General features: G+C 40.0%; 1 protein-coding gene across 8 annotated transcripts in view; it reads left to right on the forward strand.

The window, feature by feature from the left end:
* Positions 1-23,666, forward strand: part of NFAT5 (nuclear factor of activated T cells 5) — a 150,384-nt gene that overhangs the window by 55,051 nt on the left and 71,667 nt on the right. For 3 of the 8 annotated variants that reach the window (XM_073308338.1, XM_073308337.1, XM_073308336.1), the window contains exon 3: positions 17,283-17,841. In XM_073308338.1, coding sequence (XP_073164439.1) covers positions 17,283-17,841 — 559 coding nt within the window. The other 5 variants (XM_073308340.1, XM_073308341.1, XM_073308339.1 and 2 more) reach the window with 5 other exon arrangements.

The raw sequence follows: 23,666 nt of genomic DNA on the forward strand, positions 1-23,666 counted from the left end.
TCTTAGAGTTCCACTATCATAAGCAAAAAGAACAGGAGTACTTGTGGCACTTTAGAGACTAACAGATTTATTTGACCATAAGCTTTTGTGAGCTACAGCTCACTTCATCGGATGCATTCAGACTAACATGGCTGCTACTCTAAAATTATCATAAGCCTGTTTGTTCTTTCTAGTGTTTTGTGTAAATCTTGTGTGCTATCTTATTTATCCTAAAACTACAATGTATTTTGTATGTTATAAGTTTAAACCTACATCACTGTAGATGAACCCATTCAAATACATTGTTGTTTTTTAAGAGATGGGGTTAACTAGAAATAGCTCTAGCATTTATTAGTAAAAATAAATAAATAAAATGATGCAGGTGCATCTGTTCTTTACTAGAAGCAATGAGAAGATTAAATCATAGGGAGTGATGAGGTTTTTTTTTCTCATTTAAAATTTAACATAATTTGTTTTCTGCTTCCGTAGCCACAGGGTAACACAGTATCTGGCTGAAAATCAGATTTCTGTAGGGTTTTCCAACAGATGCTTTGCTCTGAGGTTTTGTTCCATGTAAATGCATTGTATAAAAATCTTGCTGCAGCTAACTCTTTAGATTTTTGGAGGAGCAGGATGGGCTGTTTACAGGTATGAGGGCCTGACAGAAACAGACTTCTAGTACTACCATTTAACATATTTTTTTTACAATTTACAGGTCAGTTTAAAAATTTTAAAACTGGGTCTTAATAGTTGGATTTTTATGAACACATTTGAAATTTTAACATAAGCAATACAATGTGTATCTCATATTCATCAATTCAGATGAAGAGTTTTACCCACTCTTTGAAGGTCAATCAGGCAAGTATAGACAACTAGGAATCCAGAATTTTGTGCTGCAACATTGATATCCTCAGCTTCTTTCTCAGGTAACTAGTTCCATCACACTTCCAGAAAATAGGAGGAGGAAAATGGGATCCCTATATGCATCAGCACTAAGGACTAGCATTGTGAGCTCTTTGCGTAGACTGCTGCAGTAGGAGAATCTTCATCCAGAGGGCAGGAAAAAGAGTAACGTGAGCCAGCATTAGCATATTACTAACAGGAAATATGGATCATTTACTAAGATCTTTTGATTGCAGACCCAGATGATGAAGCAGTCCCAATCTAGGCTGTAGTTGGAGTTGATTACTTACATAGATCAGTAGCTGGAGCTCCAGGAACCCACACTTTTGATGTTCCTGGCATGAGCATTTTCAAACCCTTGTTGGAGAAGGTGACTGATTCTTCAGTTGTATTTCTCAGATGTTGATGAGATTTTTCACATCTGGAGGACATGGGTTTGTACGAAACTGATTTAAAAAAGCCTTTATCTTTCTGTTCAAAATGCTAATCTAAGTCTCTTCTCTTGTGTTCCTTTCTAGTAGCAAGTCAAAAGCCCTCTGTCATCTTCTATGTGGAATGCTTCAAATACAAGAGCCCCTGTTCCTAAGCACTTTAAACTGTATTGCTTTTTGAAAGGTAAATGTGAAGGGTGAACCTGTTCTCTGAATTAGTATGTACAATAAAATCCTCTCTACCCTTACACAGAAAATATCAAGGGAGTGTAGTCCTGTTCCTTCTCCCTCCAGTAGAATCTTAACAAAGGACAGTTTGCAAATCTTTGGGGTGCAGTAAGGAATGCATCCTTTCCAGTGTCTTTTTGATCTCTTGTTCCCACTTTGCCACTGTGGAAATAGATCCTTCTTCCATATTTTTTCCTCCCCACAATTATGAACAACCTTCCTGCATCTGATTTGATTTTCTGGCTGTTTTCAATTCCCATCTCAACTTTTCGAGCTCTAATAAAACGATCAATTTGTTTTCTTATAGTAAACACTGGGACACAAATTCCACAACCCTGAAGCTTGTTCACAGAATCCTCTTAAATTGCATCTGCCATATATAGCATGTAATCAGACAGGTTGAGCAATGTTTTTGTGCGAACAATATACAAAAATAAATATTGGTATCTTGAGAGAGAGTAGCATAGACCTGTTTGATCAAAGTTTCCCCAAAGATATAGCTGAATGCACATTCTTCTTATGTCTCTTCCCACCCAAAAATATTTAAAAAAAGATGATCTGTGGGATTCTGTCAGCTGCCATCCACGAGATATGAGGTATTATGGAGCAGGTGGAATCTGGTATTCTAAACAAAAGGAATAATACTTCTGAATCTTCGAAAGTTTGTCCCTGTGGAGTGGGCTAATTGTAACCTTTTAGCAAATTCAGCGCTACTGTAGATGTTTCATTTATACTACAGCTAGGAATATATGGTTTGTTCCTTTCTTTAAAATGGTATATAGGAGGCAGGTTTAAAGAGGTAATTTAACTTCTCCTGCGGGGGGAGGGGGGCTCCATAATACTTGCAGTAATAATTTTTGTACATTTAACTCTGAAAATGATATTTTGTTGCTCTTTTGTTAATTAATACAAGAGCCATACCATTAATTAATTTGTCCCCTCTTGCAACCATACTCTAAGGGTTAGGTTCATTTTCTTCCTTCATAAAGCTAAAGAAGCTTTTGGGTAATACTCATCCTAAAATATCCAAATCAGTTAGTTGAAAATAAAGTTTGAAAATGGAAAGTGAGTTTTTGCAGAATTGAACCCAGGACATCATCTTTTCCTATGCTTATTTCCATATATCAATAGCAGAAATTTCTCATATTTATTCTAGACGGATTTCATTGGCAGTGTCAGTCACTGGTCCTTTCCTTTGATCTGGAAGCAGTTACCAGAATCTTCAAAGGTGTGAACCTGCCAACATAGCAGGTTTATGATGTCATGTAGTGACTTGATTATGAAAAATAAAAAGCTCGATCTGGTTTTGGTCTGGTGTCCAAAGTCTTGGAAAGCTTTCAATTCTTGCAGTTCGTAGTCAGGAATGCAGAAAACCATCACTTCAGTCACAACACAACAGATGAATGATCGGGAAGTGCCTTTCCCTATCTTTCAGGGGAGGAAATTTTGAAGGGGACAAACTTCAGAGAATGCACAGCTTTGAGGAAAAACTATATATAGCAGGTTTGTTTCAGCCAAGAAATATCAACTGCTTCTTTTTTTTTTTTTACAAGGTTAATATACATTGTAAAGCTTTTTCGGCCAGGGTCTGCCTCTGACGATGTGATAGTACAGTGCTTAGCATACTGGGACCTCTGGGCACTGTTGTAATACAAATAATTTCTGACAAATTTCTAAACTGCACTCCCCAGTATGTCACTTCTAGGTACGTACTATTATGAAGATAGTTTCAACAGTCCAGGAGAGGCCAGTGTCTAATTAGCTTGATGGCAGTTAAGGCAAGGACGTTCTCTCATCATTTGAATTCTATGTATAATGGTGATAGAGTATAGATATGTACTGGGAGAGTCGAAGAAAGGAAAGTTTCTCACAAACACTCTTTCCATTTAATGGAAATTTCTGTTGGTAGTATATATTTCCTCTAAAAATACAGTGGAATAAGTAATAGACCTTTAGGTCTGTAATTCCTATTTCTGTTCTAGTCTAAAGTTGCTTTCCGCCTTCTCTTGACTGATGTATAAGCAATAAAGCCCACCCATTAAGAAGGTTTTGGCATTAGTTCATTATGAAAATGCACTATTCTTATTATCAAATAATGCAAAAACAGGAAAAAGAGGACAAACCTAGTTTGTAATTACTGGGGAGAAATTCCTTGTCATAGTGGTATAAAAACCTCACTTAGTCCAGCACAATATTACTACATTTTTGGAAGGAACTGGTGGATTTGAGGAACAGAAGAGAGAATTTCCTACCTGGAGATGTTTCTTGTAATTCTGATCCACTAGTCAAGACATTACAGAATTATTCCTTTTAAGATGGTTTGGTTATGTCAGGAAGTTGGGGAGATGAAAGGTGAGAGCTGGAAGAGGGAGCAGCTGAGGAGGTGTAGAATTCTGCCTGACTTGCTTGGTTGCCTCTGACACCACTCTGAGTGGGAAAACCTACTAAACTGAATTGGTGGATGAGAACCACTAACAAAAAAGTTGCAGGTAAGAAATTACTACTTTTGTACCTTTAAACATGAGTGTAAATAATTGGTGGTGTTTATATAAAATCAGATAGAATGATGTATTTAATCTAGGTATAAAGTACTGCTTATTTCAGCATGTAATTGTAAGGAATTGAAACTGTTTTGGGCTTAATGTAAATTAAAATAACCAGCCTATCTTGAATCTGTGTGACTGTTTTTTAATTGGTGAATTGGATTGCTTGATTATATTTACTGGGATGCTAGTTGTTTTCTCTATTAATACTTAACTTGCATTCTAGCTCCGCCATTCAGAGACAGGCATCGTGTGGTGGGTTGTGACAGTGTCTGTCAATAGTGAAGACAAATAGTGCCAGAGACACTTAACCCATCCAATCTCACCCAGGGTATAGGTCGGTCTTGTTTTCAGACTTCTTCATAAGTCTTTTTTTCTTTCTTTTTTGTTTCTAAATAGTGGATTGATTGAAAACTAAACTTTTTTTGTAAAGTTTTTAACTTTACATTAGAAATACTAAAAGAAGAAAAGTAGAAACCCAAAGTTGGCATATGAGGTGTTAAAAGCAGGTTTGCAGCCACTTTGTAAGTTCTGGTTCATAACTTTTAAACCTTTGGCAACACCAGGGTTGATGCTTGAAATTATGTATGTAGCATCCTTCTGTTTTATTCTGAAAAAGTCAAATATTGCCAAGAATACAGCATGTAAGGTATATAAATAATACTCCTGGAGGGCCACACTCCGTGCATTAGGCCTATAAATAAGGCCCTATTTGAATTGCGGGATGATTGTCACAAAAATGTGGTTGAGTTGCAGACAAGACATGGACAATTGCGAAGAGGAAATAATGGGCCTTATTTGAAGTAATAAAGCCCATTATTATTTTTCTGCAATTTTTCTGCTGTCAGGGTCCCGGGGCTGAGCGGGGACTCCTGCTGTCAGAATTGCGGTGGAAGCCTAATATTGAGGAATCTGCGATTTCCACTGTATCGCAAGTTAAGTAGGAGCTTACCTATAATGTCCCAAACTTTATCCTGTGTGTTGATGGAATTTTCATTTTTGTCACCAGTGGTTTTCTAACAGCCTGTAGTAGACCACATGGCACACATGCTAGGCCCTGAAAAATAAGGAGAGTTCTTAATGACTTCTTGTATGTAGTGAATGTTCATGCATAGGGGGGTTGGAATACTTAAAAAAACAAAAAGATCTCACATAGTTGCATTTAAAATCTTACAATTTCCACTGTGGGATGTGACTCACATTGCATGTCGGTAGTAAGGCATTTGTTTCTTTTTGAGGGTTTGTAAATTCTTGTAGTAGTGAAGGATTTCTTTGAAGAGAGTGAACAAGGATTTCATGGAACAAGGATTGGCTCCTCTTAAGCTATTTTCAAAGACTGCAACTCCCTCCATGGCAAGCAGTGATCATCTCACCCCCCATAATTATTTTAAAGGCTGAAAGTCTTGTTTGACTTCACAGAATTATAGAAATATATAATGTGGCCTTAGTCGGTAATTCAGGAGCTAATGTTTCTTTCCTTTTCAATAAACAAATTGTTGTAAAACAAAATCCAGCACTAATTTGTACATGGGGATGCTCTTAGCTTTGCATTCCCAATCTTCCTGATACTAGCCTGTGAATTTAGCAGCATGCATTTGTGCCACATGGACACTGCATCCTATTTTCCCACTGTCTGCTTTCTGGCTGCTTTTTATTTTCAGAAAGAACCTAAATTATTCCAATTCATAGAAAGAAGAGGCTATGAAAATAACACTGTTTTACTGCCCTGAAAGTGAGATCGTCACTTGGGACTAATAGGCAGCTTTCAGCTTGTTGGAAGCAAACATGAGTGAACTGATGCTATGACCAACTAGAAATTATGCATCAGTCCTTCTAGAAATAGTGCAGAGATATAGATGTTTGTTCTTGATTTTTATTATAAACTCCAGCACTGACCAAATATGTTAAGTTACAGTTCTTGGTTAGTTTAGGTTCTTTCATTTACAAACTATAGAACTGCATCTGACTATTAATGTGTAAATTGTGTTGCCTGAAAGGGAACAGGAAATGCCTTGTGTTAAAATGCTTGATCTGTATCAATCTGTTTGGCTTTATGCAGAAATATTTGCAGGAGCGGAGGCAACAGATTATGAAAGTTAGTTTCTTCTTTTCTACTAACTTCATATCGAGTAGAAGTGAAGCTCAGAATAGCTTGAAGGGTTTTAGTTTCTAACAATGATCCACCATACTCTAATCTGAAAGGATTTAAATACAAAATACACTTGCAGACCTGTTTTATTAGCATTTATGGTCCCGTGGCTGCATACCCCATCAAAAAATGCACTTGGCTTATATCCTATAAAATTTTAATTCTAAAATAATTTTAAGAAAATTGTAGCTAAGTCTTACTAATATTCAATCTTTATTTCAAATGTGCAAATACAGAATATAGTAACAATATCTAAGTAAACAAAATTTAATATTTGTGGGTTTTGGAAAGCACTGTTAAAGCACAGGTAACTAAGCTATCAGATAAGAATAGTAGCCTAATGTGTCTCTACAGTGAATAATTTACACTCTAAATCAAAAAGAAAATGCTTAAATTGGGAAAGGCCTGTGTTTGTACTCTGATTTTGCAGGATACAAGTGGGGTTTTTCTGACATTCTGGTTGTTGTATGCTTGTCAAGGTTCCTTCCCCACTCTGAACTCTAGGGTACAGATGTGGGGACCTGCATGAAAGACCCCCTAAGCTTCTTCTTACCAGCTTAGGTTAAAAGCTGCCACCACCAAAGTGTTATACAAAGAACAGGGGAAGTGCCCACTTGGAAACGTCTCCTCCCAAAATATCCCCCCAAGCCTTACATGCCCTTTACTGGGGAAGGCTTGATAAAAAATCCTCACCAATTTGCATAGGTGAACACAGACCCAAACCCTTGGATCTTAAGAACAATGAAAAAGCAATCAGGCTCTTAAGAGAAGAATTTTTATTAAAGAAAAAGTAAAAGAATCACCTCTGTAAAATCAGGATGGTAAATACCTTCCAGGGTAATCAGATTCAAAACACAGAGAATCCCTCTAGGCAAAACCTTAAGTTACAGAAAGACACACAAACAGGAATATACATTCCATTCAGCACAACTTATTTTATCAGCCATTTAAACAAAACAGAATCTAACTAGATTGCTTGCTAACTCTTTTTACAGGAGTTCTGACCTGCATTCCTGCTCTGGTCCTGGCAAAAGCATCACACAGACAGAGAGAACCTTTGTTTCCCCCCCCCCCCCCTTCTCCCTCCCCCCAACTTTGAAAGTATCTTGTCTCCTCATTGGTCATTTTGGTCAGGTGCCAGCGAGGTTATCTTAGCTTCTTAACCCTTTACAGGTGAAAGGGTTTTTCCTCTGGCCAGGAGGGATTTAAATGTGTTTACCCTTCCCTTTATATTTATGACAAGTCCCCCAAATCACAGGTAGGGTGAAACGCTGGCTGTGATTTCTTCCTGGAGCTCGAGGAGAAAACAGAGTTAATTAGACACCTGCACCTCTAAATATACTACCAAGTATATAAAGACTAACAATATTTTCCACATCTCAAGGATGATTTTAACCAGTTGATTCTGGGAAACTTTCACGGGAGAGTGCATCAGCCACTTTGTTAGAAGCTCCTGAGATGTGTTGGATGTCGAAATCAAAATCTTGGAGAGCTAAACTCCACTGAATACGTTTTTTGTTATTTCCCGTGGCAGTATGAAGCCACTCCAGCGCACCATGGTCGGTTTGCAGGTGGAAACGCCGTCCCCAAATATATGGGTGTAGCTTTTCCAGAGCATAGACAATGGCGTAACATTCTCTTTCACTGACTGACCAATTGCTTTCCCTCTCAGACAGCTTCTTGCTGAGAAACACTACAGGATGGAATTCTTGATCCGGTCCTTCCTGCATTAAAACTGCTCCCACACCACATTCGGACGCATCTGTGGTTACTAGGAATGGTTTGTCAAAGTCTGGGGCCCTTAGCACAGGGTCAGACATGAGTGTCGCTTTAAGCTGGTTAAAGGCCTTCTGACACTCTTCGGTCCACTGAATGGCATTTGGCTGTTTTTTTTTGGTTAGGTCTGTCAGTGGGGTGGCAATTTGGCTGTATTGCGGTACAAATCACCTGTAATATCTGGCCAAGCCTAAGAAGGATTGGACCTGTTTCTTTGACTTTGGGACAGACCACTTTTGGATAGCATCCACTTTGGCCTGTAGGGGATTGATAGTTCCTTGACCCACCTGGTATCCAAGGTAAGTCACTCTGTTTAGGCCTATTTGACACTTCTTAGCCTTAACAGTTAGTCCTGCCTCCCTTATGCGCTCGAAGACTTTTTGTAGATGTTCCAGGTGTTCTGCCCAGGAATCCGAAAATATGGCCACATCGTCAAGGTAGGCGACTGCATATTCTCCCAATCCTGCTAGGAGACCACCTACAAGTCTTTGGAAGTTGGCGGGTGCATTCCACAGCCCAAAAGGGAGTACACTAAATTCATACAGCCAGACATGTGTGGTGAAGGCTGACCTTTCCTTGGCGGATTCATCTAGCGGTACCTGCCAGTACCCCTTGGTTAAGTCCAAGGTAGAGATGAATTGGGCCCATCCCAGTTTCTCTAATAGTTCATATGTGCGTGGCATTGGATAGTTGTCTGGGCGAGTCACAGCATTTAGCTTACGGTAGTCCACGCAGAAACGTATCTCCCCATCTGGTTTGGGAACTAGAACTGCTGGAGATGCCCATGCACTGCCAGAGGGGCGGATTACCCCCATCTGTAGCATATCCCGGATCTCCCGGTCTATAGCAATTTTAGGAGTTTGAGGAGACACCCGGTAAGGTTGGACTTTAATTGGGTGAGCATTACCTGTGTCAATGGAGTGGTATGCCCGTTCAGTCAGTCCTAGGGTGGCTGAGAACGTCGGCGCGTAGCTAGTGCACAGCTCCTTGATCTGCTGTCGGTGCATATGCCCAAGGGTCATGGAGAGGTCCACGCCACCAGCACTTTTCCCTTCATAGTAGACACCTTCAGGCCACTCAGTGTCATCTCTCTGGGCTATAAACTGACAAATCTTTAATTCTCTGGAATAAAAGGGCTTTAGAGAATTAATATGGTACACCTTAGGCTTTCGGTTGGAGGTGGGGAATGCTATGAGATAATTAACAGCTCCCAGGTGCTCTTGGACCATGAATGGCCCTTCCCATGACGCTTCCATTGTATGGGCCTGGAGCGCCTTTAAGACCATGACCTGGTCCCCTACTTTGAAGGACCACTCTCTGGCATGTTTATCATACCAGGCTTTTTGCTCTTTTTGAGCATCCTGTAGGTTTTCTTTAGCAAGGGCTGAAGAGGTTCGGAGGGTGTTTTGTAGGTTGGTTACAAAGTCCAGAATGTTAGTTTCTGGAAAAGGTGTAAACCCCTCCCATTGCTGCTTCACCAACTGTAATGGCCCCTTAACCTCGCGGCCATATACAAGTTCAAATGGTGAAAACCCTAAACTGGGATGTGGTACTGCTCTGTAGGCAAAGAGCAACTGCTGCAACACTAGGTCGCAATCATTGGAGTGCTCATTTACAAATTTACGTATCATGGCCCCCAAAGTTCCATTAAATTTCTCCACCAGGCCATTTGTTTGATGATGGTAAGGGGTGGCAACCAAGTGATTGACCCCATGAGCTTCCCAAAGGCTTTTCATAGTTCCTGCCAGGAAATTAGTTCCTGATCTGTGAGGATGTTGGAGGGCCAACCTACCCTGGCAAAAATGTCTGCTAGTGCCTGGCACACACTTTTAGCCCTGGTGTTGCCTAGAGCTATTGCTTCCGGCCATCGGGTGGCAAAATCCATGAAAGTCAGTATGTACTGCTTCCCTCTGGGTGTCTTTTTCGGAAAAGGACCCAGAATATCCAGAGCTACTTGCTGAAATGGAACTTCAGTGATGGGGAGTGGCTGGAGAGAGGCTTTGACCTGGTCTTGGGGTTTTCCCACTCTTTGGTATACCTCACAAGACAGGACATAAGTAGAAACATCCTTGCCCATTCCCTCCCAGTGGAATGACCTCCCCAAATGGTCTTTGGTCCTGTTCACCCCAGCATGACGACTAGGATGATCGTGGGCTAAGCTCAAGAGCTTGACCCCCGGTACTTAGTTGGAACTACCAACTGTCTCTGAGGATGCCAGTCTTCCTGGTATCCACCAGAAAGAGTTTCCTTGTATAAAGTCCTCTTTCTATAACAAACCTGGATCGATTAGAAGAGCTGAGAGGCGGTGGGTTGCTCCACGCTGCCGTCAAAGCTCTCTGGAGGCTTTCATCTGCTTCCTGTTCGGTCTGGAACTGTTCCCTTGATGCTGGAGACATCAGTTCCTCATTGGATTGTGGACCTAGGCTTGGTCCCCCTGGAAGCGATGTAGGGGATGGGGCTGTTTCTGTTGACTGTGAACCGCTCTCCACTGGTGCACTATGTTGGGGTTCAGGCTCCAGCTGAGCCTCTGGTGTAGGGTTATCAGCTGCTGCCGGTTCAGGTTCAGTGGGGCCCTCTGGTGTTGGGGTTGCAAGTACTGGATTCAGTGCGGGCAATGGTTCAGGTGCTGGTTGTTCCACCGGTTCCGGTTCTGGGGCTGGCTCTGTCTGGGTCTCTGGGATTGGATCCACTGCTGCTGTTGCAGACGTTGCCGTGGGGTCTGGTTCCATCACCTGTGACCAGGTCCTGGTAGAAGTTTCCGGAACAGAGCTAGGCGTGATGACTTGCTTAGCCTGGCTACGGGTGACCATTCCCACCCTCTTGGCTAGCTTCACATGATTGGCCAAGTCTTCCCCCAACAGCATGGGGATGGGATAATTGTCATATACTGCAAAAGTCCACGTTCCTGACCAGCCCTTGTACTGGACAGGCAACTTGGCTGTAGGCAAATTGAAAGAGTTGGACTTGAAGGGTTGAATTGTCACTTGGATCTCTGGGTTGATTAAATTGGGGTCCACTAAGGAAGCATGGGGAGCCGACACTTTTGCTCCGGTGTCCCTCCACACGGTGACCTTCTTCCTGCCCACACTCACAGTTTCCCTCCGCTCCCAGGATATCTGGGAGGTATCTGGGCCTGAGGACCTCTGGTGTGATTCTGGTGCAATGAACTGTAATCTGTTGGGGTTCTTGGGGCAGTTGGCCTTCATATGCCTCGGCTCGTTACATTTAAATCCTCATCCAGCTGACGGGTCACTGGGGCGAGGTGGGTTGCTGGAGAACGGTGTGGCAGGACGATAAGGTGCCTGGAGTATTCCTTAGTGTGTAGTTGGGGCCTTGGGCTGCCCCCGGTAGTAGGGTGTGGTCTGAGAGTCTCCATTCTGGTATCTGCTCTAACTGCGACCAGAGTTGTTCCTCTCTCCTCCCTCCACCCATTTTGTTCTGGCTTGCCCTGCCTCTCTGGTGGTCTGGGACTGCTCGTATCGCTCAGCATAAGAAGCAGGACTTTCTGCTGAGTCCATTTCCTTATCCCATAAACACTGTTTTATTTCCTCCTTGGACATATTCAGGAATTGCTCCTGAGTTATCAAATCACACATTCCTTCAAAGCTGCTAACACCCCTTCCTTGGACCCATTTATCTAACAGATCCTTCATCTGGTTTGATAAGCCACATTACTTAGTCCAGGCCCTCTTTTAAGGGTTCGGAATTTTACTCTGTACATTTCAGGTGTAATTTGAAATTGCTTTAAAACTAAATTCTTGAACTTATTATAGTTAGAAGCTTCATCAATAGGCATCTTATTGAATATGTCCAGAGCTCTTCCAGTCAATTTTGCGATCAAGGTGGTCATCTTGTGAGCTTCAGGAATTTTATGGAGTGCGCACAGTCTCTCAAAGGTGAGAAAATATTCAGCGATATCACTGGATTCATCATACTGTGGACACAGTCGCTCCCATTTGTGGATTGTTGGGGAAGGATGGTTAGGGTTATCCAGTAGATTCCGCTCAGCCCTTACCTTCTCCAACTCCAGTTCATGCTTCCTCTCTTTTTTCGTCTCCTCCATTTCTTTTTCCTTTGCCTCCATAGCTCTCCTGTGGGCAGTCTCTTTGGCTGTTTCTGCCTTGGGCTCTGTCATGTTTGCCTCTCTGTTTTTAACTAACTTTACACCGGAGGGTTAGAAATAAAACAAACAAACAAAAACTTGGCTTGTCAAAAAAAAAAAGAGGTTGTGCTGTACCTGGATACCGATGTTCTCTGATAGTGATTGTCAGCCTGCGGGAAAAATCCTTTTAAAAAAAAACAAAACCTAACACCTTTGTCTCCAGGCAAAGAGACAGAAAAACCCTCTAGTTGCTCCTAGCTAAAAAAAAACAACCCACCTCTTCAGGTCTGTGAAGAACTTGTGAATTTCCCTGCAGGAGGTTAACTACCCTGCCTTTAGGTAGAGAAAACTCCAGCTCACAAAAGACAAATCCCTTTTGTTATGCTTGTTGCTTTGTCCCCTTTTACAAAACCCTTTAAAATCTTTTAAAATCCTTCTTTTAATCCTTCTGTGTTTCTGGTTTAAAAACAAAATCTCAAAATGATTTCAGATTAATTCCACCGCTCTGCTACCATGTCAAGGTTCCTTCCCCACTCTGAACTCTAGGGTACAGATGTGGGGACCTGCATGAAAGACCCCCTAAGCTTCTTCTTACCAGCTTAGGTTAGAAGCTGCCACCACCAAAGTGTTATACAAAGAACAGGGGAAGTGTCCACTTGGAAACGTCTCCCCCCAAAAATATCCCCCCAAGCCTTACATGCCCTTTCCTGGGGAAGGCTTGATAAAAATCCTCACCAGTTTGCATAGGTGAACACAGACCCAAACCCTTGGATCTTAAGAACAATGAAAAAGCAATCAGGTTCTTATGAGAAGAATTTTTATTAAAGAAAAAGTAAAAGAATCACCTCTGTAAAATCAGGATGGTAAATACCTTCCAGGGTAATCAGATTCAAAACATAGAGAATCCCTCTAGGCAAAACCATAAGTTACAAAAAGACACACAAACAGGAATATACATTCCATTCAGCACAACTTATTTTATCAGCCATTTAAACAAAACAGAATCTAACTCATATCTAACTAGATTGCTTACTAACTCTTTACAGGAGTTCTGACCTGCATTCCTGCTCTGGTCCTGGCAAAAGCATCACACAGACAGAGAGAACCTTTGTTTCTCCCCCTCTCCTCCCCCCCCCCCCCGCCCCCATCTTGTCTCCTCATTGGTCATTTTGGTCAGGTGCCAGCAAGGTTATCTTAGCTTCTTAACCCTTTACAGGTGAAAGGGTTTTTCCTCTGGCCAGGAGGGATTTAAAGGTGTTTACCCTTCCCTTTATATGTATGACAATGCTCAATTCCTGTATTCTTGGGAACAATTCCTTTTTCTGTTGGATAATTTCTGAAAAGGTAGGAAATGGAAAAATGCTCTCAAGTTTTAAAACAGGACCAATGAAGATTAAAGTATTGAAAACTTGGAATAAAGAATGTTTAAATGCAGCATATTCAACCAAGGGATCCCTTTTGTGTATAAGATATATGCATAGATTGTCACTGGCTCCAAATATATTTAGAGTTAAAAAACACAATGAAATTATGTAAAATATGTTGATTTGTTATTCATTATAGTAACTTCATGAATTCATACCTGGCTGATCATACTTGTTTACACTTTAAACTAGGAAGAGGATAAATTGGCTGGAGACCTATTGGCTCTACCTCTAAACACGAAATACTTGCATTATTTTTAGTAGTGGCATAACTTGAAATGTTTAGAAAGCACATTTACACTGATTTATCCTCAAAAATACATTTCAAATTTGCCTGGATTTGTATAAGGGCAGAATATAAATGATCTGCTTCTGTGATTGATGTGATCCTCGTGCTGCTGTTTGTATATTTTTGAGGTATGATCGGAAAAACACTGAACTTCACAAAGCTATACATATATTTTAACAGTTGCATATTAACGGATGATATTTGAATACTTTTGAGAATATATAGCAAAAGAGAAGGATATTTGGATTGTATTAAACAGTATTCGTTTAGCTTGCCATTTGTTTCCCTCATTACCAATACACAGGACATCCCTGCTAATTGGAATACAGTGCAACTGGTCCCTCTAGGAGAATATATATTTCCTTCAAATTCTCTTAAAAATACAGAGGAAATTTGTTTTGGAACCTGGTAGTATTTATGATTAAAGTTTGAAATATTGTTCGCTGGTGACCTCAGACAGCATTACCAGCTATTTTGCTTTGTGCTAATAAATAATATTGTTTACATCAGGGATCAGCAACCTTTGGCACGCAGCCCGTCAGGGAAAGCCGTTGGCGGGCCCGGACGGTTTGTTTACCTGCAGCGTCCGCAGGTTCAGCCCATCGCAGCTCCCACTGGCCGCGGTTCACCATTCCAGGCCAATGGGGGCTGTGGGAAGCGGCGCGGACTGAGGGATGTGCTGGCCACTGCTTCCCGCAGCCCCCAGCAGCTTTCTCTGATGGGCCGCGTGCCAAAAGTTTTTTCCACAAAAATTAAGATAAAATTCATCTGTTGGGTTTCTAGGGTTTCTATTTTAAATGCAGGATATGATCACCGTTTGGTATACCTGTCCCAGTGCAGACTTGCATGTATAAAGTGCTAAATTCTGCTGCTTTGGTTTTTTACATGAATGCTTCTTTAGAAGAGCTCATTTTAATGTTTACTTCAATATTTGCTACAAAATGTTTCCACAAGTAATCCTTAACACTAAATTCTGCAGAAGGCTGATCACCTTTATCCCAATTTTAGAACTTTGTTATGTGACTCAAGGGTCAGCTGTGTAATTGTTTATTACTCCAGTTAAAATGTTTGTCATGGGCAGGGATCCATGACATGTTCATATTCTGCATTCTGGATGTGCATGGTGTTTCGTTCAATCTGTAAATGGATTGATACCTAAGAAGGGAAAATGTTGCTCTGCTGCAGGACCAGTCTGCAGCATTATTGCTGAATGCTTCATGTATTCCACTTGCAAACCTTGCATGCAGCACACGTGCCGGGTGCGTGCTGCACACTCTTATTTCTATGTGGGTGAGTTTACAAATACTAAATGAAAACTAATGCTGTTGCCGCTAACTAAACAAGGTAAAAACATGTATGGTAGCAATCTTTCTCAGCTCAAAGTGGTTGCAAATCAGCTCCTAAATATTGTCACTGAAATTAATATCTAGATGAAGAAGTTTTTTCCAATTTTATAAATGTTTCTACAGAAGAAGCATTGTATTAATGCATGCTACAAAACAGATAAATTTGTCTTTAAATTTGAATGCAGTTCACAGTGACTGAATCTTCCAGCTTCAGCCACTACATTTACCAAGGAACAAACTGGAAAATGGAACTGGTATCATTCAGCTTGTCCAGGAGGTGGAGGAAGGGAGTCTCTTTCTACATAGCCAAAAGAGTAATTTATTGATAAACTGTACTGACAAGTAAATTTCTCTTAAAACTTAACCACAGACAGGGATTATTTTTCATTTCACTTGGAACAGAAAAACATCTAAGTTTTTTTGTTTTAAAAACAGCCTTCATTTTTAATGACTCTTCATATGGTTCTGATGCTTCAATTTTAATCACAAATACACAGGGGTTTTGTATGATTTTCTCATTTTTACTATACCTGAAAATAAATATTCACTTCATGGTTAAACAAAAAACTGTGTTTTCCCCTTTTTTAATTCTCTGAGATTTCCTCAGCGTGGTCCAAGATGGTTAGAATACAGATTAATTAACTGAATTTCCACATTATGGAAATAATTTCATCATTTGAGTGGCTTATCAGAGACTCCTGTCTTTGGATTTAAAACCCCTCAAAAAACCTAACTTCCTCCTTACAGCAGATATTACTCTTTGCACTGCAATAATGACTATTCAGCTATGATATTCCAGTGTAGGTTTATTTCCCTTTGAAGTTTGTGGTGGTGGTATTTTTGCTTGAGTTTTGGTGTGGTCAGCACTATAAAAACAGAAGAAAATAGTTCCTTCCCTGGAGGGTTTACAATCTGATGTAAAACGTGAAGTTCTGTGAGTTGTTCTGCAATAAGCTACTATCATTGAAAACATCTATTTGAATTTTAACCTTCTTTGTTTTTGTTAACTTGCTGATTGATATGTCAAGTTTTGAGAGATTTATTTTAAAAAAAATCTTTAGCAGAAATGACCCTGTTGCTCTTCAAAAATCTTCTGTTTTTGTTGTTGTTGTTGTTGAACCCTTAGTCCTGCTTTCCTGTATCAAGGGCAGTCTGATCTGTAGGGTTCCCAGTTTAGTTAGTCAAATAATTTTTGCTAGAGTAGGTGGGTAGATAGGTGTAGGACTCTATTAATGTCTCTGAGGACACTGAGGCATGATTGAACTAAGAGTTCTGTCCCCTCATTGGTTCTATATGGCTTTTAACTCTGTATTTAAGGGGACCAGCTAACAAGTTCTTGGGAGATGGGGGTATGTAATTTGATGATGACTTCTTCAGCCTCTGAGTTCCTAGTGGCCTTTTATCTTTCCATGCTCAGCATGCTACAAATCAGTTTTGTCCCTGTTCTGAACCTACACAATAAACAACCCATATCATAGTGACTGGTACCAGTTCCATTTTGCCTACAGTTCAGTTGATTTTATATTTTATTTCTCATTTTATAATTGATATCTGGAATCAGCAGCAATTTTCTCATTTATTTTCTCATATTTTTATTCCAGGATTTGCCTCTGAAGCAGGGAGTGTCTGCATTAAAAATGACCTGTAGTTCTCTGCTTCATAGGTTAGAAACTTATTTTAATATTTTGTGGCTAAGCACAGTCCCGTCTTTTCAAAAAATTCTAATAATGAATGGTTTAATTGGCATTGAATGTGGACTACAGGCATACATTTTGCATTGGGGTTTCCATTGTTTTAGATAAAATGATTAGTCCAGTTGAAGCAATAAAAGCCTTGTTGTTTGCTTGCAGCCTTTTTTATGACCTAAAGTTAACTAAAAACGTAACTGATTATCGTTCAAAAGTTTAAGTACCATTTGGACACTTCAAAAATAATATTGTATTGCTTAGACCTTGTATTGCTTGAAGCATTTACATTTTCAAACTTACCAAATTCCAAATTTTCATTTGGGGGAAAAATCAGTTCACAAATCACATTATTTCAATGGGACTGCTATAGCCAGCACAGGTGCAAACATGTATCTTGTATTTACTTCTGAATTGTACACCGCAGATGCTTCTTCAGCTCCCTCCTCTTCCTCCATGGGCGGTGCTTGCAGCTCCTTTACCACCTCTTCCAGTCCTACCATTTACTCTACCTCAGTCACCGACAGCAAGGCTATGCAAGTGGAGAGCTGCTCCTCAGTCGTGGGGGTAAGTAACCGAGGGGTAAGTGAAAAGCAGTTAACCAGTAACACAGTCCAGCAGCAACAATCAATGCCGAAGAGACATACAGTCCTGTACATCTCACCACCACCTGAGGATTTGCTGGATAACAGTCAGATGTCCTGCCAAGATGAAGGGTGTGGATTGGAATCAGAGCAGAGCTGCATTATGTGGATGGAGGATTCCCCCTCCAACTTCAGTAACATGAGCACCAGTTCCTACAATGATAACACTGAGGTGCCACGTAAATCACGCAAACGAAATCCAAAGCAGAGGCCAGGGATCAAACGTCGAGACTGTGAAGGATCCAGCATGGATATATTTGATGCCGACAGTGCCAAAGCGCCTCACTATGTCCTTTCTCAGCTCAGCACGGACAGCAAAGGCAACTCAAAAGCAGGAAATGGGTTGGTATCTACATTTTTTAAAGTTCTATCACCATATGTAACACCAAGCTAATAAAACATACTCCTGACTTTTCTCAAGTGTTCTACTCAGGTTTTCACATAAACACAGCCTCTCCTTCCCTTTTATATCTTAGCTCATAAGTTTCTTCTAAAATTGCTAAGCTTTACAGAGAAGTAAAGCTAAGATTTATTGCAATATAACATATTCTAAGCTTAGTTAGTTATTCAGTCCAGTACTGGTGAGATTATCCAAGTTTTTTTCCCCAGTGGATTGAGATTCCCAAAGGATAGAAAGCTTTTCAATTCTATGGCTCCATTTGTAAAAAGTCTATTTAAAAAGAGCTATAAGTACTGAAGAGATCTTACAACTGTTCTACACTGTCTTCCTAAAAATACCTTGTTCAGATTTTTATGTGAGGATCTCAGTTGATACATTTTATCTGCTTCTGTCTGTCTTTCTATTTATCAAATAGAGAGAGCGATGGATATAGAAGTTAATTGCTTGTTACGATTTTTCAGCATTTAAATTAACACGTCTTCTTTCACTTTTTATTTGATAAAATGTTAAGATTATCTGCTGAACCAAATTTTGTTTTTCATGTGAACTCACTTCTGTATTTGATTTTCAGAAATAAATCTCTAATCCTGTTTCTCTCTGTGCTTCTGGGTTGTGTGCATGTGTGTGTTCGTATGTGGGCAAGCCTGGGTGGTGGTCTCTCATCTCTACCACTTCACACAGTTTACTAAATACATTTCAGTAGTTGCTTTAGAGAGAGAAAACGTCCATGAGTTTACAATAGTTTGTTGGGGGGTTTTTTGTTTGTTTTTTTTTTTATCTGTGGCTTCTTTAGTACTTAGTTTTATACTGCAGTCAAGTGGGTAGATTTATTTTTTACTTTTATGTATGTGCTTGCAATGTGTTCTAATGTTCATCACTGGAATGGTGAACATTAAAATATGACTGACTGGAAAGATGAGCTTTTCATATTCCTAAGGGAAACAGCCTTTAGTCTGTGTTCCCAGGGTCATTGCAGTTCCATACTTAAAATGTTGCTTTGAGAAAGTGATTCTAAGAAACTCTCCAGAGTGGCCTGCGGCTTCATGGTAGATATCTCGTTTGGTAAGATGAGAACCAGGCTCAACAAAGGATGCAGAGTAAACATTGCCACCCAGTCTTTTCCTCTTGCCTTCTGCAAAAAAGTACTTGATCAATGGAACAATTTTTTGTCTGTTTACCACAAATGGTCTAGACGTATAAGTGAAACAGTCCAACATCCTGGTGATAAGTTCACCAGGAAAAATTTATAATGCTGTGAAATTTTAAGTATTTAAAATTGATTTGTAGCTTCTCAGATTAATAAATAAATTGTTTGGAAAGCTAGAAAACAAGGTTGCACCAAGCTTACAGGAAAGAAGGCAATTCTCAGTTACCATGGAAAGAAGTGCTCTTCCTGTAGACAAGAATTGTGAGTGCATAGAAGTTTTCTCCAGACAGGGAGCACAGGTTTATTAAGCTGCAGACATGTGACCTCTGTAGCTTTAATAATGAAGAAACTAGCAAAATGTTCATTATTACCATAACAGGAGCTAAGCAGCATGCATTAGTAAAGGAGAGGTTATGTTTATATAGCCATAACCTTTTGGAACATTGGGAACAAGGTTGATTATAGTAGTATGCATTATACAATATATCTAGATTGTAAGAAGAAAATTAATAAAGTTCCAGGTAGCAGATTCTAGTTAAAAGTAGATGCTTTAGTATCAGAAGTGGGTAGTACACCAGACCCTTGCTAGAACGTGCGTCTATATAGCGCAAATTCACACACAACACAGTTGTGGCCATGGATCCGAAATTTAGTTAGTTTAATTGGAATTCATTTTAATGCGGTCCCCGCGTTAACGCAGTACCACGCATGGATCCCAAATCCCACGTTCTAGCAAGTGTCCGGTGTATAAAGAAATGGGCTGCAGGGGGACATCTATGTCTAGAGTACAGAGATGCAGCACTACAAACATAGATTGTAGGAGTGACTGTAGATTTTTGCTTTTCTGCCTAGTGGAGCTCAGACAAGTTAGTTGACTCACATTTTGGCATCAGGAGAAGAGGGAGGATGATGACATTTGTTATATTTGCTAATTCATGCAATTGAAATACTAGCTGCCTCAGAAGAGACTTCTAATCTTCTGTCAGAGCTAGAGGAAAAAAGCCCACTTCCATAGAAACTGTGAAGAGAGTTTGTGAAAGCCTTTTTAAAAGGCTTTGATTTTTGATGATTTTCCAGGGCAAACAGGAGGATTCCTGTTCCTCCATTGGAATCATGCCAAGTCTCGGTCTCACTATTAGTCTCAAGTCTTCATTTGGACCAGCTATGGTTCAGATGGCACACATTTTAAGTTAGCAGGACAATGAAGAAACAAAACAAAAATAGAATGTTGAGATATTGAGTAGGCATCATGGAATGTGTTCTAATAAAAGCATTTGGCTTTGGCAGTTCGTTTGAACATCCATGCCAGTCAGAATGATTTGTTTGGTTCTGATACCCCTTAAGCTAATTAATAAATAAGTATATGTAAAATATTGCTGTTGCTGTTTGCACAGGCATAGAAAATGGAATGCCACTGATTCTGGGAGTAAAAGGTAACTGAATTTAGAAGGACAGTGTAGAAATATCAGCTCTCCTTTATAGTTGGGAACAGGGACAAATGAGAGGGATTCCAGTGAAATATTTAAAATTCCTCTCTAATATAGGTAATTAGATTGTAAATAATAACCATAATTTCAAGAGACTCTTAAGGGGAAAACATGCCAAATAATTGGCAATCAGTACCTCTTCAAAGAAAAATAACACAGTATATGTGGAGTATTTTACCAAGCAAGATAACTCAGGATTCAAAAGTAGAATAATTAAAGAAAACACATAGGTAACCTGGGGAGGCCAAAGTATTAAATGTGTATATACTTTTAATAGGTCACATGTCTGTCTCTCCTTCCCATCAATTCCTATGATCTTAGTGTCCTTCATTAATCTGTTTAGCTGGAATTCTGAGTGTGAGAGATCAAAATGTGTGACCCATATGTTTCTGTATTGAGAATTCTCTTGTGACATAGGTAATTAGGTGAGCTGTAAAGGCAAAGAAATGTGAATCCCAATCTCAGAGCTCTGAACAATATGACTATACTTTCATAATAATTAGATTGCTTAACATTCCTTTTCTGATTCCCATGTTTAATTACATGATTTAAAATTCTGGATGTCATGAAAAGCAGAGAAAATGTAGTGACTCAAAACTTAACATCATTCTTTCAACTGCTAGTATACTGCAGTAATTTCCTAACAAACTATGGAGAACTGATCATCTAAAATCCTTGAATGTAGTTAGTATTTTTGGTTAACTAGGACAGTAGTGTAAATCATACTGCTCTCTACATTTGTTTACTTAGTGTTTCATTGAACTTGTGTAGATTGTTCCAACTGGAAGAGGGTTTCTGTAGAATAAAAAAACTGGGTGAAAATAAAACGGAAGGGGTTTTTGTGGTAATAGGCTGTTTGGCTACACTGAAGCTGAATAATAAGGATTTCTTGCCATAAAATGGTACTATTGCAATTTGTATGCTTTTATAACCTCTAAGTTCTACATCTTTTCTTTTAATTTGAAAGCAAGCCTACAAAACAGGTCTGGTGAAGCACTTTGGGATTCTGTGCTAAGATTGAATAAATAACGGGCTCAGAGGACAGTTTGACTCTTGAGAGGTTAAATTTCATAAATACACAAAATTAAGTTTCTGCAGCCCTTGATAAATCATCCACTAGATGCTTAGTCAGAAGATTTACTTTCATACTTTTTGCAAGTGTTCAAGGGTCTTGCAAGATTTGGTATAGCTGAGAGCATGATGGATGAAATCTTGTGAAAAATCAGACATGTAGCAGTATTAAGGGAAAAACTTGCACTCTTCTCTACAGCAATGAAGGCCTGTCTTGTAGCAAAACTACTGTGGTTCAGCTATACAGGAGTTAGGCAAGGAGTTGGGGAAGCCTGTAAAGAAGATAAGGAGTACTTGTGGCACCTTAGAGACTAACCAATTTATTTGAGCATAAGCTTTCGTGAGCTACAGCTCACTTCATCGGATGCATACTGTGGAAAGTGTAGAAGATCTTTTTATATACACACAAAGCATGAAAAAATCTTCTACACTTTCCACAGTATGCATCCAATGAAGTGAGCTGTAGCTCACGAAAGCTTATGCTCAGATAAATTGGTTAGTCTCTAAGGTGCCACAAGTACTCCTTTTCTTTTTGCGAATACAGACTAACACGGCTGTTACTCTGAAACCTGTAAAGAAGATGTGCAATTCCTGTAGATTATGGAGCCTTGCTCTGTGGTATTGTACAGTGAGAATTTCAGGCTGGATACTTTGCAGATCCACCATTGTGTAAATCCATGGGCCATCACCTCTTCCAATCAGAGTGTAAATAGCCTCTCCAGGTTTAAGGCTGGCAAAGTTGCCAGGAAATAGGTCCACCATCAGTGAATGGCCTTGAGGAAAAAGAGGTTTCCTTTCCTTCCCCAGCCAAATTGCTAACGAGGGAATCTCACACTTTCCCTTTTTTCAGGCTATCCACACACTCAAGAAGGCAACACTGGCTAGTTGACATTTAGACGGTTTCTTCACAGCCATAAATGCAGAAACTAATTGTTGATACAGTTAAAACGTACATTCTGCATAAACTGATTAAGCCCTCTCCCAGCCTACCCCAGTTGCCAGGGGAATAGTTCTGTTCACTATTGGTAAAGGTGTTTATCAGACTTTGGTTCATGATATTCTACAAACCTCCACTGTATAAGGTCAGTGAGACATTCTCTCTTGATCCTTTAAAATGGACAAAAAAATTGATTGTGAAATGTTATACTTTGGAGGGCTTCTTCGTTCAGGTTTTAATTATGGAACTGATCACAAGATACAGTACGTTTGAAGACCAAACACCTGGGAAAAGACGGTCTTGTTGCATGCACTGCGTTTGTTTTAAAATCAGTGCAATTATGGCAAATCATCTTAAGCCAAATACTTTTGAAACAGCTTTTTCATATAAATTTCTCAATCTGATCTGACAGAAATTGCCAAATACTAGTTGTGAACTTGCATGGTCATGCAAATTCAGGAGGAGACAGGCATGAGGCTGTTTTTCTGTCTAAGAAGAAATTTATATAATTTAACCTTAATTCTGGTGAGGTTTTAGGTCATATTACAAATATGCATATCATTTTCCCTACGTTTTCTGATTATACAATATACTGGGAAGACCATATATGTCTTCCTCCTATTATTAATGTATTCTAGTAATGCTAATTGGTTTCCCCTCTGCTATTTATGTGAAAAACAGTTCATATTTTCATAGAATGGAGGAGACAGGGAAGCGTTGTCCTGCCTTACCCTCCAGGGTTCCTTCTCTGTCAGTGAGACAAGTCTAACTTCAACATTTGCTCTTATAAATATTTCACCTGCCATTTTATTTTTTTAATCTATGGCAAGGATGGGCAAACTTTTTGGCCCGAGGGCCACATTGGGGTGCAAAACTGTATGGAGGGCTGGGTAGGGAAGGCTGTACCCCCCAAACAGCCTCGCCCTGCCCCTATTCGCCTCCTTCCACTTCCTGCCCCCTGACTGCCCCCCTTAGAACCTCTGACCCATCCAACCCCCCCTGCTTCTTGTCCCCTGACTGCCCCATCCTGGGACTCCCCCTCCCCAAATCACGCCTCCTGGGATCCTATCCCTATCCAACCCCCCTTGCTCCCTGTCCCCTGACTGCCCTGACCCCTATCCACAC

The sequence above is a fragment of the Lepidochelys kempii genome, chromosome 12 (assembly GCF_965140265.1).
Source record: "Lepidochelys kempii isolate rLepKem1 chromosome 12, rLepKem1.hap2, whole genome shotgun sequence".
NCBI classification, from domain to species: Eukaryota; Metazoa; Chordata; order Testudines; family Cheloniidae; genus Lepidochelys; species Lepidochelys kempii.